This window comes from Benincasa hispida, chromosome 4, assembly GCF_027475165.1.
Source record: "Benincasa hispida cultivar pf3 chromosome 4, pf3_genome.v1.1, whole genome shotgun sequence".
NCBI classification, from domain to species: domain Eukaryota; kingdom Viridiplantae; phylum Streptophyta; class Magnoliopsida; order Cucurbitales; family Cucurbitaceae; genus Benincasa; species Benincasa hispida.
In genome coordinates, this window is record NC_143481.1 from 34,113,164 (window position 1) to 34,130,799 (window position 17,636).

The window sequence follows — 17,636 nt, forward strand, 5'->3', positions numbered from 1 at the left end:
GGAACTTTTATTGCACTCTAAAAAAATGATGGAATTTAAAAAGATAACCATAAAACAATACCAAAATTAGTTATTTATTATTTTTATTATTTTAAATCCAAATTTTGTCCACGATGTATATTAAAAAAACACTATAAAAATTGAGGGCGGAAAGTATCTTCTCCCAAGTCCGGATAGTCTTGTATTTCAAATTCATTAAACACTTCGACAAAATATTGCCACGAAATGCAAAAGCATTGGTAAAATATAACTATATTGATTCAGCCAATCTTGAAGCTACATCGAACTTATTATAATTATAGATTCTACTATAATGGAGTTTACAAAAGTTATTTGCTTTCAAGTATCACGATAGCTTAAGATAAACAATGAAAAAGAAACACTTCTTTCATCTTTTCTTCTCATAACGGCCGTACGGCATAATCCGGTCGTAGCCCCATAAACTAATACCATAAAGGTTAAAAAATGCTCTCGGAAAAAGATGCTCACGGAAGGTTACTCCAATTGTCGTCACTTGCTGTACACCAATTAGACCAATTAAGCTCTATACTTCATGAAGCAACAATGATCTCAATAGCTAGTTTTACTACTTTACACTATCTTTAACAACTTGTAACAGTCTTACATATTCTGTATAAATAGATCTACATAAAAATCTAGAGTAAGATCTTTTATTTAAGAAAGAAATCTGTAAGTTGAAGACTTATCTTCGTGTAAAAGGCCTTCAGTAAAAGTGAGTTCTCCCTTTCCGTGGATGTAGGTCATCTTAGACCGAAGCACGTACATCTGCTTGTTCTTCTCCTTCTCCGCTTTCAACTTCTTTGCCTGCATGTTAACAATCAACACAGAATATACAAAAATCACCATTGAAACCATCTGAAAGCTAGAGAAAATTAAGAGGATCTTCAAACCCTTGTTCAGAGAGAAAGAGAAAAGTTTTATCAAATTATTACTTCTCTGTTTCTCACCTGCTCAGCTGAAAGAAAAGAATCCACCTCACGCATATCCTTCATCAAGCTCAGCTACGTGGTCTCTTCATAGCCTTTCAGTTCACCTAACCCAATTCTTGGACCAGAATTCTTCCATTGTTTGGGCCTAAAATAAACCATTAGGCCAACAAAATTGGTAACAGAGCAAAGACAATTAAAGATTTCAGTTTTTGGAGAATCAAGATTCAAGATTCAGAGAAATAATTATAGTAGTAAGATTTAAAGTGGAGAAATTCAATAGAAAGGGTGATTTTGGCTTGTGGAAAGCCAAAATTGGAGTTATTCTTGGCCACACAAAAGGCTCACAAAGCCCTTCTTGATCTATCTACCCTACCAAATATAGTCACAGCTCAAGTGAAAGAAGATTTGGAGCTTGCAGCCTATGGTACCTTAGTTCTAAATCTAAGTGATAATGTTTTGAGGCAAGTCCTTGATCAAGAGACAACCTATAGGATTTGGACTAAGCTGGAAGATTTGTATGCAACTAAGGATCTTCCAAATAAGATGTATCTTAGGGAGAAGTTTTTAACTTTCAAAATGGATTCATCAAGATCCCCTTTTGACAACCTTGATGAATTCAAAAAGATTGTTGCTGAGTTTAAGAACCTTGAGGAGAAAATTGGAGAAGAATATGAGGCCCATGTGCTTCTAAACTCCTTACCAAATCCTTACAGGGAGATTAAGAATGCATTGAAGTATGGAAAGGACACCATAACTATTAATGTAATTATATCAGTCTAAAGGCAAGCAGCTTGAAACCTCGGTTGTAAAAGGCTCTTTTATCTACTCTGATGCACTAGCCTCAACACTTGACTAGGCCAATCATATAAACCTCCTTGGGAACATGATTGGGTCTTGGACTTCGGATGCACCTACCATATTACTCCTATGAGACTTTGGTTCAACACCTATAAGGAAATCGATGGAGAAATGGTATACATGGGAAACAACCAAGGTTGAAAAATTGAAGGGATTGGCTTAATGTCTCTGAAACTCAAGGATGGGACAATGAAACTTCTAAAAAATGTCAGACATGTACCACTTCTTAAGAGGAATCTAATTTCCTTGGGGATGTTTGATGTTGTTGGATGTGAGTACAGAGGAAAGGGTCGAACTTTTGAGGTTCTAAAAGATTCCAAGGTGGTCCTTGTTGGAGAGAAGGTTAATGACTTATTTGTGGAAAAAGGAGTAGAAATGATGATAGGGGCATATGTTGTTACTTCTAATGATCTGACAGAAGCTGACCTATGGCATAAGAGGTTATCTCATATCAGTGCTAAAGGGCTAGAAATTCTAGCTAAGCAGGGTGTTTTACCCAAGGGAATTTCAGACTAGCTCACTTTTTGTTAACATTAAATACCTAAGGACAGAAAATGGGCTAGAATTTTTAGTGAAAAATTTAACAAGTTTTGTAAAGAGTCAGGAATTACTAGCATAGGACAGTTAGATATACACCTCAACAGAATAGGGTGGCAAGGAGGCTAAACAATACCATTATAGAAAGGGTCAGATGCTTACTATCTGATGTAATTCTCAGTGAGAAATACTGGGCTGAGGCTGCCGCTTATACTATCTATACCCTAAACAAGTGCTCACACACATCACTAGACTTCTTAACACTTGAGGAAAAATGGTCCAAACATCCTTCTAATTTAAATGAACTAAGGGTAATTGGATATGTTAGATATATACATCAAAATCCCGGAATTAGTTGCCACCTTTTTTGGTCGAGGTAATCCATTCCGACTCCTTTAAGGACTTGAAGGGGAATTGTTTCCTTGGGCTGGAAGATAACCAGGGTAAACTTAAGTCTAGAGCTATAAAATGTATGTTTGTGGGGTTCATAGAAGGAGTGAAGGGTCTCAAGATGTGGAATCATATGGAGAAAAATTTTGTTGTTAGCAGAGATGTTACCTTTAGAGAAAAGGAAATGTTTATACAAAGGGAGAAGACTACAGTTGAAGTTCCTAAAAGTCTTACCACTAGAATTGAGGTGAGACACCTAAAGAGACATCCACTAGTTCTAATACTCCAAATGATTCAGAACAGGAATAGGAAACCACAGGTGAGCTACTTGAACATGTTGAAGCTAAATCTGATTTAAGTCAATACTCATTAGCTAGGGACAGATAGGGAAGGGTGATTGTTCCTCTAGCTAGGTATATTGAAAAAAAATATATGAACCTAGTTTTAAATGCTACAGTAGCTCCAAATGACCAAAAACCATTTACTTTTGAAAGGGCAATGAGCTGCCTTGATGCAAGAAACTGGATTGAAGCTATGTGTGAAGAAATGCAATCACTAAGTATGAACAACACATGGACCCTAGCTCCTCTTCCTAAAGGATGCAAATCAATAGCATCCAAATGGATCTATAAGCTAAATAAGGGTATAAAGAAAAGCCTAGATATAAGGCAAGATTAATGACAAAGGGATTCACTAAAAGAGAAGGCATTGACTATTGTGAGATTTTTTTCACCAGTGATAAAACAAACATCTATCATACTCTTGTTATCTTTGATTACTCAGTATAATATAGAATTAGATCAGCTAGATGTAAAGACAACTTTCCTTCATGGACATCTAGATGAGACTATATACATGGTGCAGCCTAAGGGGTTTGAAGAAGAGGGAAAAGAGGATGTCTATTGTCTTTTAAATAAGTCCATTTATGGACTTAAATAGTCCCCCAGATGTTGGTACAGAAGGTTTAATGACTACATTGAGACTATTGGTTTTCGGAAGAGCACCTATGATATATGTATTTATGTCAATTAGACTACCTACACGAACAAGGTATATTTACTTCTTTATGTGGATGATATGTTGCTAGCTGGGAGTTCTAAAGAAGATATAACTCATGTCAAGAATCTCCTAAAGGGAGAGTTTGACATGAAAGATATGAGTCAGTCTAAGAAGATCCTTAGGATTGAAATTAAAAGAGACAGAGGTTCCTCTATTCTTAGCATTAACCAAGCCAACTACTGTGAGAAAATTATCAGAAGGTTCAACTTAACCAGTGCTAAACCAGTGACTCTACCTATTTCTCATCATTTTAAACTATCATCAGCTAACTCTACTACAGAAACTGACTTGGAACACCTAAAGCAGATGCAGACAGTTCCTTATAGCCAGGAAGTGGGTAGCTTAATGTACCTCTTGATCTCTACTAGACCAGGCCTTTCTTATTGTGCAAGCCTAGTGAATAGATACATGTCTAACCTTGGAAGAAGATACTAGGAAGCCACTAAGTGGATAGTCAGATATCTAATTTGGTCTAAACAATCTAAATTAATCTATCTAAGTATACAATAGATAAACCTAGAGCTATATAGGGATGTTGATTCAGACTTCACGGGGGATCTAGACAAAAGGAGATCTCTTACAGGCTATCTTTTCTTATATGACCCTAATTTGCTAAGCTGGAAGGCAAACTTACAGTTTATCATAGCCCTATCAATTACAGAGGCAAAGTACATGGCACTAGAAAAAGCAATAAAGGAGGCATTGTAGTTAAAGTGCTTGATGAAGTCTTTGGCATCAAACAAACAGTAGTTAAGATCTACTATGATAACCAAAGTGCAATCTATCTTTCCAAAAACCCACAATATCACACCAGAACAAAACATATAGACATTAAATTTCACTTCGTATGAGACAAAATAGAACAACGAAATAGAAATGGTGAAAGTCTATACCTCTGAGAACGCAGTCAATATACTAACCAAGCCTATTTCAAAGCTCAAGCTTCTCAAATGCTTTGAGCTGATTTGGTTTCTGTTACCTGAAAAAGGTTAAACAAATCATCAAATCTGGAAGGGTGAAGGCAATAAGGTTGAGATCAAGGTGGAGATTTTAAGCAACATGTAACGACCGGATCCTTACACATTATGATCCGACCGCTACGACATGCATACTTAGACTTTTCTATGGTGAGATGAGTTTGGTGAAAATTTCAAAGAACATATCTAAATTTTATTAATTAGATAAAAAAACTATATAAAAAAGTTTATTTATCAAAACACCAGGATCCATAAAACATTAGCGTGGTGGTACAAAATGCATATGCCTATAATAGTGAGTTTGATGGTTGGCCATTTGAGCGACGTCCAATTCTGCCATCCACGTTGTGTCCTTACCTACAAAGTCTGTAAAAATATAGGATGGGTATATAATATACCCAGTAAGTAGTTCTCACGTAGGGTAGTGACCAAATGCACAATCACAAGCAACATGTCATGAAAACATATGATCGGGACCGAAAACGTATAATAACATGTGGTGGTCGGTTATGCTTTCAACATAAATCTCTCCGCCCTGATAGAAAGATGAGGACCTAAGCGAAAACTAACTCATCTGATGATTAGCGGGTCATGCAGTCAGTAGAGCCAGAGTCTCATCCAACATCAACCATTAGCATAAATGTAATATTGGACTAGAGGGGTGCAACCATACATACCCTGCTAATCCCTAGCATAAACATATCGTAAGATTAGGCCTGGAGGGGTGCAACCATACATGCCCTACCAGCCCTGGAAACATAAATTTCTCCGCCCTGATAGAAAGATGAGGACTTAAGTGGAAACTAACCCATCTGATGATTAGCGGGTCATGCAGTCAGTAGGGCCAGAGTCGCATCCAACATCAACCATTAACATAAACGTAAGATTAGATGGAAGCATAACTTACACCTAATTAAAACTTGATTTTAACGTAATCGTAAACAAACATAATGCATGGGGTCCCTTGTAGAGAAACGTGTTCTAAACATGTAATGCAATATAAAAATTAACATAATCATGAAACATAATAAAGATACACTACCATAGAACACTTAAAGAGAGGGTGAGATAAACTACTTACCTTGACTGTGATCTAATTATTCCTTATTATTCTTTATGATTTGATCAGTAGAGCTTTCTCTTTTTAAACTAGAAGGAAATTTGGGCAGCACCTTACCCGAGCTTTTCTCTTTTAGCCTCACAGAACTTCCTCACTCACACTTACTCTTTCACACGATTCTTTGTTACTGAGATTTGTTTGAGAATGGGTTAAATCTTCGGCAAAGGGTCCTATTTATAGTAGTTTTCAGCTCTTCTCAGTGTGACAAATCATCCTATAGGTGGCTTATTTAAAATTACTTAGGGTTTAAGGATTCCTCTTAATAGGTAATCTTGGCTAACGTTTGCCCTTACGTCATCATTCTTTGTTTGTATTCAATTTTAGGGTTTTTCTATGTATAATCTATAAGATCGTGGCCAAATTCAACGCATAATCCACGCTTCTATCCAAATCTTGCTCTCTTTGTTCTCAGAATCTCGCTCTCTCTAGCTTTCTCACTGGTTTGGCTCTCGCGACTTCCGCTCTCGCTCTCGCCGATCTCGCTCTCGCTCTCGCTCTCGCTCCTGCTCCCGCTCTCGCTCCCGTTCTCGCTCCCGCTCTCGCTCCCACTCTCGCCCGTTCCCGCTCCCGCTCCCGCTCTTTTATCTCGCTTTCGCTCTCGCTCCCACTCCTACTCCCGCTCTTTCCTACTGTCTCGCTAAGAATCTTGCTCTCTTTACTCTCGCTCTCTCCAATGTTCTCTCCAATCTCGCTAGTTTTCACGCGTGGTTGCCTTCACTGCTTGTGGATTCCACTTCATCTTTTTAACTCTTTCAAATTTTAAGAGTATATGGGCAATTAATTCACCTCCAATTCTTCTAATGAGTAGTGTCCAAACAAAATTTATCTACTGCCCGTTGTCTCCTGAATTAGCTAGCATCCAACTTCCAATTAATCCTCCCTGATTCTGCTCCCTTATTCATTATTTTTCTATAATGAATAAATTTCCAATTTCCAATTATTCCTTTTTTTTTTCTTCTCCTAAATTTCCACCCCTTTAAATAAAATTTCGTCCGACTTATTATTTGACATTTAATTTCCTGTATGCGTTCAAATCTGGGTCGTTACACAACAACTATCTCAACGGCTAGTTTTACTACTTTACTCTATCTTTAACAACTTGTAACAATCTTACATATTCTGTATAAATAGGTCTACATACAAATCTAGAGTAAGATCTTTTAGAAAAAAAACTTGTAAGTTGAAGACTTATCTTGTAAAAGGCCTTCAATAAAAGTGAGTTCTTCCTTCCCGTAGATGTAGGTCAACTTAGACCGAACCACGTACATCTGCTTGTTCTTTTTCTTCTCCTCTTTCAACTTCTTTGCCTACATGTTAACAATCAACACAGAATACACAAAAATCACCATTGAAGCCATTTGAAAGCTAGAGAGAAACAAGAGGGTCTTCAAACCCTTGTTCAGAGAGAGAGAGAAAAGTTTTATCAAATTATTACTTCTCTGTTTCTCACCTGCTCAGCTGAAAGAAAGGAATCCACCTCACGCGTGTCCTTCATCAAGCTCAGCTACATGGTCTCTTCATAGCTTTTCAGTTCACCTAACCCAATTCTTGGACCAGAATTCTTCAATTATTTGGGCCTAAAATAAACCATGAAACCAACACTTCATTATGAGTTCATAGGTGCTTATGGGTGTGATTTTGTCAAAACTGTAGATTCAATTTTTTTTCTACAAACCCAAAAACAAGAATGGGCGTCAAAGAGAGAAAACCAAAAAGGGGAGAAGGTAGAGGCACGTACGACTTTTTATAAGACTTTTCTTGATGCCATATGATCAAGTGTCAAGATCGGTTCTAAGAAACGTCGGAGAAATTGAAATGCACCCTTTTAGTTATTTCATTTTTTCTACACAAAATGAGTGTTGCATAGCTTTTATCATAAGCATTGTGTTAGCATAATTACTTTAAATCTATATTGAATAGATTAACCCTATGATCATTCATGCTAAATTTCCAAGAATAAATAACATATCAGATTCCATTGAAATTGATGATAGCTTTAAGATGATTATTGTCTTCATCAACCAAAACATTGAATGTCATTAGTGGGATCTCTATCTAAATGGGATTCAAGAAAGACTAGTGCGAATTATTTTAGTATTTTGAGGATCATAGCCCGAATGTCTCTTTATATAGTAGTTTAATTAGGGTTCCTATTAAACTCTAATTAATTAGGAATAAGTTTCTACCCATTAACTCCATATTCAATTAGGAATCTAGGCCCTTAATTAATTAGATCACATAATAGACCCAATCTAATAAAATAGTCCAATGTGATAAAATATTAATCTAATACATAGCTCATACTTTAATTGTATGTGTTATTATTTAAATACGTCTAATATGTCATTTTTTCTTTCCTAATGAATTAAATGCCTATTCCAATGATTCAAATTTCAAAATGTCTTTTGGGCATTTAAACTTAGATATAAATAAAATATGAAAACTAAATTATATCTAAAATTCTCACTTCCATTAGCTAGAGTAAAAGGGTTAACAATAATAAAATTACTAAATAATACAGAGTAGGAAAAAAACAGACACGAAAAAATATACTGGTTCACCTCAAACTTGGGAGGACGTCTAATCTTTTTCAACTGCAGATTTTACTATGATGAAGATTGCAATGGTTTCAAAACTCACGCTACAAAACTCTCCCAAATAGCCCAACAAAAACTATTTGATTCCCTATACCACAACTTGATATCTTTGAATTAACAATGAAGAGAAACGCCTAAAAAACTCAAAAGAAAAAAATCTCTGTATTTTTTTTCCTTCACTCACACATGAATTTTAAAAAAGATGTGAGAGAAAATTCTTCACACTAAAGAATTTGTGGCTGTCGCAAAAAAGTTACATCTCCCATTTTTTCTTCCAAGCATAAATAAATAGATAAATATATATATATATATATAATATGTATAGGTCATGAATAACCTAGCCAAATGGTGAAGGCCTATCAAATCATGAAGAGAACTTCAAGTCCACATGCAAGTTTGATTTCCACCGCCTTTTTTTTAATTATTAATCACCACCATACTTACTGATGAAAAAAAAAGGGTGAAGGAGTTTTGGGCTCCACAATTCCTAACATTCTCCCACTTGGAGACAAAACGACGATCTTGACTCCCACTGCAATGAAACTCATCATCTTGGCAAACTCCAAGACTCAACACCCTCTACATTTATTATCTCTGATCTTCTTGACAAACTCCAAGGTACAACATAAAACCTGTAAAATCAACAAAGTAACAAAATAGGAAACAATAAAAGATAACAGTACCTTATCTATTCTTGCCCCGAGATATGAGCAAGCTACGTGGAACTGTCCCCCAGACATAAAGGACAGTCACGTACTCCTACTACAGCTAAGTGATACCAACTGATATCTTCTTCAATCCCGAACACATGTTTTTGAAGAAAGATTGAAGAAGACACATTCTGCAAATGGTTTGACCCTTTCCTTCAAACCTGTTGTCAACTTGGAGACTTTATCCTTGACCTTAGCAACTGCTCTAGCCTTCCATTTTGATGTCCTTATTCGCTTCTGCGACTTCTTCAATTCATTTGATTTTCTGACAAGAGGGGGTTCGTGATAGCCATCAACTTCCTCTCTCAAACTTCCTAATTTCTTCTGAACTTACGTACCTTAATTTGACTGATCAACATTGGCTATCATTACTGCTGGCTCAACTATATCTCTACACTTTCCATCTACCGCTTTAATTGGCATCCACCGTCTCTCTGATCCTTTGACAATACTAGACGATATTTGTACAGTGTAGAATTTTTCTGGTCAACTGCCACTACTTAGGATCCCAACATGAGTTTACATTGGCGATTGCCAAGCTCACACATGTAACCCTCGTAATTTAATTTGCCAATGGAGATGAGATTTATTTTCATCTTAGGTACAAACCTAACATCTCGTAGTACTAACTTTTCTTCAAACTATGTCTTCAAATTAATGTTCTCAATCCCAACGATCTTGGAAACTCTACTATTCCCCATTCTCACTAGACCACGATTTCTTGATGTGAAAGATGTGAATAGATTCCATCGGAAGCTATGTGTACTGAAGCTACACTGTCAATTGTCCATTTAGATGCTTGGCTACTACTTTGTGTGTAACTCTCAACACAGGCATAGACATCATTAATTATTTCTTCATCAGCTTCAACAAGATTTATCATTACTTTTATAGTTTCAGCCTGATTTACCTCTGGTTTTCTTTTCTGATCCCCTTCTAGTTTTCTACACTGATTTTTGAAGTAACCTTTCTTGCGACAATAAAAATACTCTATTTTCTTATTCCTTATCTTCCATTTTTTATTATTGACCCATCGTTTTTGGAGTCGACCTTGCCTTTACCTTCACCACTAAAGCTGAACCAGTAGTTGATTTTTTACTATTGTCTTTCCTACTAATTTCTTCAGATATAGCTAAATCACAAATCTCCGAAAACTTTAATGTGTTATCCCCTATTAAATTAGACACTGCAGTTAAATTCTGTTTTAATAGATGGAATTTATAGAAGCATCCTCAACCATTTGCTAATTAAAAATATAAGGTGAGAGTTTTGAGCTCCACAATTCCTAACAATTTCTAGTATAGGAAAAGATTTTGTAGCACACTATTGTAGTGAATATATTTTTGAAATTATTAAAAACAAAAGCGTTACCAAAACCTATTTTGAGGGTTAATAATCTTTTTTTAGGGTAGTCATCTACTATATTGTGCAATTATTTAAAGGTACATATCTATGTACCCTAACCTATTAAATTTTTTTAATTAACTCTTCTCATAGAAAAAAGTATTGATATAAAATTTATCATAAAAAATGTTTATTGGTACTATTGGATTGTTCTATTTACATATTCAAACATATTGTATATGTTACTCAGATACTACTTAGCACAAAACTTTAATCAACTCTATTAGTAAGCCAATGTAAGTATAACTCATCTGATGTATACCATGTAATTTCAATTAAATTGTCAGATGTTTGAATATTCAAACACCTTGTAAATTATTTAATTCAAAAAAGGAAAACCAAATCTTCTCAATGGTATACGCTCCCACTTGTCTAAATATATTAATAAAATAATGATATAATGACCCAAGTTATCAACTTTATGTTAACAATTTATTCTGAATACAGGATTGCTATAGTTTTAAAATAATTGCTGGTAGCTATAGCTATGAAAAAAAAAGTAGAATAATGTTTGGTAAAGTTTAAATTTGAATTTGAAAAAATTAGTTAGGATGTTTAGTAAATTTAAAATTTATGTAATTTAGTTATATAAACAAAAGTATATTATCATTTTAATTATTTTTTGTATTCATATTCGATTTATAATTTATTATAATATATATATATATATATTTTGAAAATATACATATCATTTGCGTTGCAACTAATATTTTGTAGTCTAAATTTTTTCATAAAATATATATTTTTTAATAACTGTTGTAAGAAATTGAACAAATTAAAATTTGGAACAAATGTGAAAAATAAATGAATGAAATGATAAATTTGAGAGCGGCAAGGAAAGATACCAAATTTTTAGGAAAGCTGAAATCTAAAACGTCCATCAAATAGGTGTAGCACGTTAGAATAAATAAAAAATGATTCTAGATAGATTAATAAATAAGTTGATTTATCAAACATTCTCAGCGATGAAGATTATTATATATCGCATTTTAGGATTTGTGAAGGCAATCTCAAACAGCCTTTAATTAATTTCATAAATTGATGGTATATTGGATACCTTTCTCGGCCTTTTGACTAAGATCAAGTATAATATTTGTTCTTATCGATGATAGTACTGAAAGGTAAATTGAGAGTATTAATTAAAACATTATACGAAATTGAAAATTGCCTAAAGAATTTAAAATTATTCTATATTTTTAATCATTACTTAAATTTTCATATATGTATTGATGATTATTTTGGGCAGATATCTGATTATGAGAATGAGATTAATATAATGAAAACTGTGACAAAGGAGGAATACTTGGCTTCTTTAAGAAGGTAATTTATTCCAATATTTTTTTTGAACAACTTTAATCCAATATTTTATATATTGCTTCTTTTCATTTTTTTTAATTTTAATTTTTGAAAATAAAATTTATAAATAATATTTCTCTATATTTTTTTAAACCCTTGTCATTCATTTTCGTTTTGAACTTTTACCATAAAGTTTTGAAAACTAATTAAAAATACAGTCTTTAAATTTTATTTTTGTTTTTAAAATTTGGTTTAAATTTAAATGTTTATGTAAAAAAGATGAAAATCATTATAAAGAAATTAGAAGAAAATAATCATAACCCTTAGAAACTAAAGCAGACAATCAATTGACCGTCAAAGGAAACTTTGTGTATGTTCAATTTAACTTTTCAAGTATTTAATTTAGAAAATAAGTCAATTTTAAAAAAAGAAATATTTGACAACTAGTAAAAAATAATTTTTGAAATACTTTCACAAGTTTATTTTAAAATATCATCATCATTATTATTATTATTAATAAAAATGACCTTTTTTGTCACTTTTTTTTTCTCTTGTCAATAATCCAAATAGACCCTTTAATTTTAGAGCAATTTTTTAAAAAAGTTTTTTCTCTTTCATTCTTGGTAGGAGAAGTAGTGGTTTCTCAAGAGGTGTATCGCGATATCGAGGAGTTGCGAGGTAATGTCACAAATTAAACATTGTTCGATAATATTAAAAATGGATAATTCGAACTTTTGACTGTTTGATCTATGCTATATACTTTATACTAATTGAAATATATCCATATTAGCGTTAACTCTAACATTATTATCTTTAGCAATGGTGATAAACTATTTGTAATTTAAATATAAGTATTTTAAAAAAGAAGTTACAATCACACACACGTACATATTTTGATAACATGTGGGCTGAGAAGGAAATCAAACCTTTGACATCAAAACTGATAGTACATACTTGATATCAGTTGAGCTATGCTCATTTTAGTATATTAATACATCTTTCATTCCGTTACTTGGACCTATAGGAATGGAAATGACATCAAAATTCGACAAATGAGTATTATTATTGTTATTATTTGAGTTAATGCTAAGGCTATTTTTTAATATAGAAAAATAAATCAAAATATGAAAATTTTTTAGAACTATCAATGATAGATACTAATAAACACTGATAGACTTCTACCAATGTCTATCAGTGATATTGATGGTCTATCAGTGTTTATCAATATCTATCATTGATAATTCGAAAAATTTGTTATATCTTTATAAATATTTTCAACAATTTTACCCTTTGAAATAATTTTTCTTAATGCTATATGTAGACACCATCACAATGGAAGGTGGGAAGCAAGAATTGGAAGAGTTTTTGGCAACAAGTATTTGTACCTTGGAACCTACGGTGAGTACTTAAACTCATATGTTTTCGAATAAAGTATGACAATTTCAAGAAATAATGAAGTTGCATATTCTTTAATAAGTTATTAATTAGTTCATTAAAACAAATATTTTGAAGTTTTGAGATTTGCTAGACAAAATATCAAAAGTTGAGGAACGTATATTAAACAATCTTTAAAATTTAAAGACACACTAGACACAAAATTGAGGTCTTGTTTGATAACACAACTTCTATATATATGGTTTTCTTTGTTTTGTTATCTAATTTTTACATATGCTTTCAAAATCAAAGCTAAGTTTTGAAGGAAAAAAATATTTTCAAAAATTTGTTTTTTTTATACATGAAATTTGACTAAAAATTCAAATTTCTCATTTATAAATATGAAAACCTTCGTAACGAAATTGTGAGGACACCAAAACACAATTAAAAAAGACTAGAAAACCAAAAACGAATGTCTTTGCTTTCTTATAACTTATTTACCATGGTTTTCATTTGTCATAATTAAAATTTGAATTCATAGCTAAATTTACAAATAAAAACATGGTTTTAAAAGCTACTTTTTTCCGATAAAATTGGCTTATTTTTTAAAACACTCCTAAAAAGTAGACAACAAATTAAAACATGTAGAAATCATAGATAGAGAAATTTTTTATAAACATAATTAAAAAAATTAAAATAAAAAATGCAAGATCCCTTTGGTAACGACTTAGTTTTAGTTTTTAGTTTTTAAAACCTATGCCTCATTTTGTTAGAAAAAACTTCCCACTACTATCATAGGAATAAGCGAAAAAATAACAGAAAAATTAAAAGAAAGCAATATAACTTGGAACACAGACGTGGAAAAACCACAAACTGGAGAAAAAACCATGAACTAAAAAAAATCTACTATTTGAAACATTATTACAATCACATAAAATAATTCTCTCTCTCAATCCCAAGTACAAGAGTACTCTCTCAAAGCTTTTATACTACTCACAACATTTAATTTCACTCTCAAAACTAGAGAATACAAAAGGGAACTTTTACAAGAGTTAGCTCACCTAAACATAAAGTATTTCTAATTGTGGACGATTTGAAACCAAAGACATAGGTTCCTTTTTAGTATTTAGAACTCATGATTTCCTTGAACTTTTTTTATATGGGACAACTACACTTCTAATATTTTGCCAAAAATTCAATAACATTCTCGTAAACTCTATATAAAGGTTTTAACATTTCTTGAACAAACATTTGAGTTCTTACTCGAATTTAAAAATAAAACTACCTCTTCTAAAATTTCGCTCAATATTTTAAAACATGTGCGAAAAGTAGGGTTTAAGATTCGTTAATTTAAAAAACCAACAACCAAGACCCCATTTGATGCCCATTTCTTTTGAAAACTAAGCCTATAAACTCTCACTACCATCTATTGGTTTATCGATTATGTTGTCTAGATTTTAGGAGTGTTTTCAAATTCAAAACCACATTTTTAAAGCTAAAAAACGTATGTTGTAGGTTTCAAAAACATGTTTTGTTTTTTAAAATAAGCACAATTTTCAAAAATCAAATGGTTATCCGGGGAGAAATGGTTAAAAAAGAAGAAAATAATATTGTTTTTTTTAGAACAGTTGCTTCTGAAAAGTTGAGAGAAAAATCTTAACAATGTGTAGGTACACAAGAGGAGGCAGCAAGAGCATATGACATAGCAGCAATAGAATACAGAGGCATAAACGCAGTGACCAACTTTGATTTGAGTAGTTACATAAGATGGCTTAAACCCCAACACAATCCAAATCATAAGCAACCTTCTTCACCAATTTCCTCCTTTCCAATTGATACTCCAAATAATAATACCCTACATTCTTCTATTGATCTTCACTTTCCTATCTTTCAATCCATCAGTAATGATTTTAATAATAATGATGATGTTATTATTCCCACTGCCCCACAAACCTCCCCTCAGACAGCCCTTGGTCTTCTCCTAAAGTCCTCCCTCTTCAAACACCTTGTGGAGAAGAACATTGAGAATGTTAATGAAGAGGAGCATCCCAAAGATGAAGTCAGAGGGCTACTTGACTTTGTTGACTCTAATAATCCCTACTTGAATTTACACTATCCATGTCAAGGAATTACCAACTTATCACTATCTACTCCTTTCCATTACTCCTCTTTGATTTGATCCCATATATTTCATTTTTAGTTGCTCGAGAGTGTACGTATGGATGTCGTATATTTAAGATCGGTGTAAAATGATTGTTTTTTCAAGTATTTGAAGAATCATTTTGAAGAGGGTGTTGTGTGCCTGTCATGTTTAAACTATAGTTATTTGACGAAATCAACAAGGTCTTGATCTTGGACAAATTTGTATTTCAATATTTAATAATAGTTGTTTAGTGAGCACACTAATTAGTTTTTGTTCTTTCTCCAAGATAATAAGCATATCAATTGAGATAAAACATACACACTTGACCATGAGATTAGAGGTTTGAATTCTTCTACCCCTAATTCTTGTTCTAAACAAATTCATATTCTTTCCATTAATATATGAAAATATGTCTTAACTTCATAAATTATTGTGATAATGTAGCTAAGATTAGTAGTCATTCAAATGGATTACGTAATCCAAAATTATAAAAAAAAAAAAAAAAACCTAAGAAAACTAAACAGACGAATGTACAAGAATATGTGGCCGAAAATAATGGGTTTTCCCTTTAGTAGCCCTAGAGTTTAAAAGAACATTATATAGGGGCACTCGAGATTTTCTCGACGCTTGAATGTACAAGACTAGTGGTGCGATGCTGCTAGCTAGCTATAAGGTTAGTGCATCGCAACATTTCTTGAACTCTTAAGAGTGTAGTGATTCTGGCTGCAACATTGCACTATGACATCCTTATGCATCTTCTTGAGCTCGATTGCTCGAATTGACCTCTAAATGTTTCATTAATCTCCAGAATTTACCGAATACATCTCAAAGGTCTCTCAAGCTCAATTTTCCGCCATAAATAAAATCTAATCATAAAATTCCTTAAAACTAACATGATTTAAGCCAAAAAGATAATTCTTCGTGGAGCTATTACCATATAAGTCGAATTAATCAGTTTTTTAAAGTTCTGCTTTTAAAATAAACTATTATTTTAGGGAACTAATATCATTCTTTTTTGGATAATAATCATAGAAAAATATGAAATTTCCATTCGTTTTTTTAATGGCCTCAAACTACTCGTAATTACGAGTTCGTGTTTTGTTATTGAACATTGATCAATAAAACTAGGACACCAATTTTTTTTTTTTTTTTTAAAAAATGTTTCTTTCTAGATAAAATAAATAATTGAATAACAAAGTAAAACATTTCAAATGGCTGTTGTAAGGTACTAACACCTCAAGTACCACTCAATCATTTGAATCTAACTTTGGTTAAGTATTCCAGTTTTTCTTCAAACTAAAATGGATAACTAATCACACCCCACAATTTTTTGTGCAACTGCAAACTTCTAACCTCGAAAGAGACTCATAAGAAAGGACGTTGTTGACCGCTTTGTGTCGTAATGACGTTGCAACAGAGTAAGTAACTATTACATAATAAGTTACATCAATTGTGTTATCAAAATATGCTACGAAACCTTATTCACATACTAGATTCTTTAGCCTATTTATTAGGTATGATCCTCTTATATGTCAACCCTTATTAAGATTACATAAATAATATTTTATTTTTAATAATATGGATAATGGGATAATGCAAATAACTAAAACTATAAATATTTTTAACTTATATTAAATTTCAAATTTCATAAATACAATATATTAAATATTAATTTGAGATTTCCAACTTCTATTTTATTTCTCTTCCAACAAAATGTCTTACAAGTTCTTAAGATCTAGCAATGGGATCTTATGAACTAAATATTTTAACCTTTAGTGATATAAATTTATTAAACTCATTAATCAATTAATTTACATTCATTAACTCAAGGTCATTGTACTATAGACCAAGGGTTGTACTCTTATGCACTATTACTTGCATTTTAATCAACCAAGAATTCTTTTATCTCCACAATAACAACTTATGTCATAATTGTTGGGATTGGTGTCCTAATTCTCCCGTAGTCTCGTTGTTTTGTAAAGATACAAATTGTTCAATGAATAAAATAAGTGTTATTTAATTCTGGCATTTACTCATATCCAATAAACAAAGCTTCTTAGTTATCTTATGTGAACTTAAGCATGTATATGTGATATACAAGTGGATCATGCCTTAAGTGATAACCTAAATTGGTCTGTAGTATAAGGATTATGGTAAGATACCTGATCCTTGTGACACTACGGATACGACCCGCTTTGTAGAGATTTGCAAGTGTTGTAAA

General features: G+C 32.5%; 1 protein-coding gene, 1 long non-coding RNA gene and 1 pseudogene across 6 annotated transcripts; 2 read left to right on the plus strand and 1 right to left on the minus strand.

Annotated features, from left to right (window-relative positions):
* Positions 1-236: 236 nt before the first annotated feature.
* On the minus strand, positions 237-5,532 carry LOC120075925 (uncharacterized). 5 transcript variants are annotated; one of them, XR_005481457.2, is made up of 3 exons: positions 1,379-1,740; positions 969-1,095; positions 237-825 (listed from the first exon to the last, which is right to left on the minus strand). It is a non-coding gene; the product is annotated as an uncharacterized LOC120075925 (long non-coding RNA). The 5 variants fall into 5 exon arrangements; XR_005481456.2 differs by lacking the exon at positions 1,379-1,740 and adding an exon at positions 4,688-5,532 and having other exon boundaries at positions 566-825; XR_016529024.1 differs by lacking the exon at positions 1,379-1,740 and adding an exon at positions 1,749-2,008 and having other exon boundaries at positions 566-825.
* Positions 5,533-11,655: 6,123 nt separating this feature from the next.
* On the plus strand, positions 11,656-11,772 carry LOC120076938 (U2 spliceosomal RNA; annotated as a pseudogene).
* On the plus strand, positions 11,708-15,451 carry LOC120076173 (floral homeotic protein APETALA 2-like). The gene is made up of 5 exons (XM_090313200.1): positions 11,708-11,734; positions 11,849-11,922; positions 12,526-12,576; positions 13,220-13,296; positions 14,943-15,451. The coding sequence occupies exons 1-5, from the start codon at positions 11,708-11,710 to the stop codon at positions 15,449-15,451; spliced, it is 738 nt and encodes a 245-aa protein (XP_090169326.1).
* Positions 15,452-17,636: the final 2,185 nt, after the last annotated feature.

Excerpts from the sequence above, each read along its gene's own strand:
- LOC120076173 (XM_090313200.1), top strand. The coding sequence starts at position 11,708 with ATGATAGTACTGAAAGGTAAATTGAGA. Across the intron at positions 11,923-12,525 it reads TACTTGGCTTCTTTAAGAAG|GAGAAGTAGTGGTTTCTCAA; the intron begins GTAATTTATTCC and ends CATTCTTGGTAG. Across the intron at positions 13,297-14,942 it reads TTTGTACCTTGGAACCTACG|GTACACAAGAGGAGGCAGCA; the intron begins GTGAGTACTTAA and ends AACAATGTGTAG.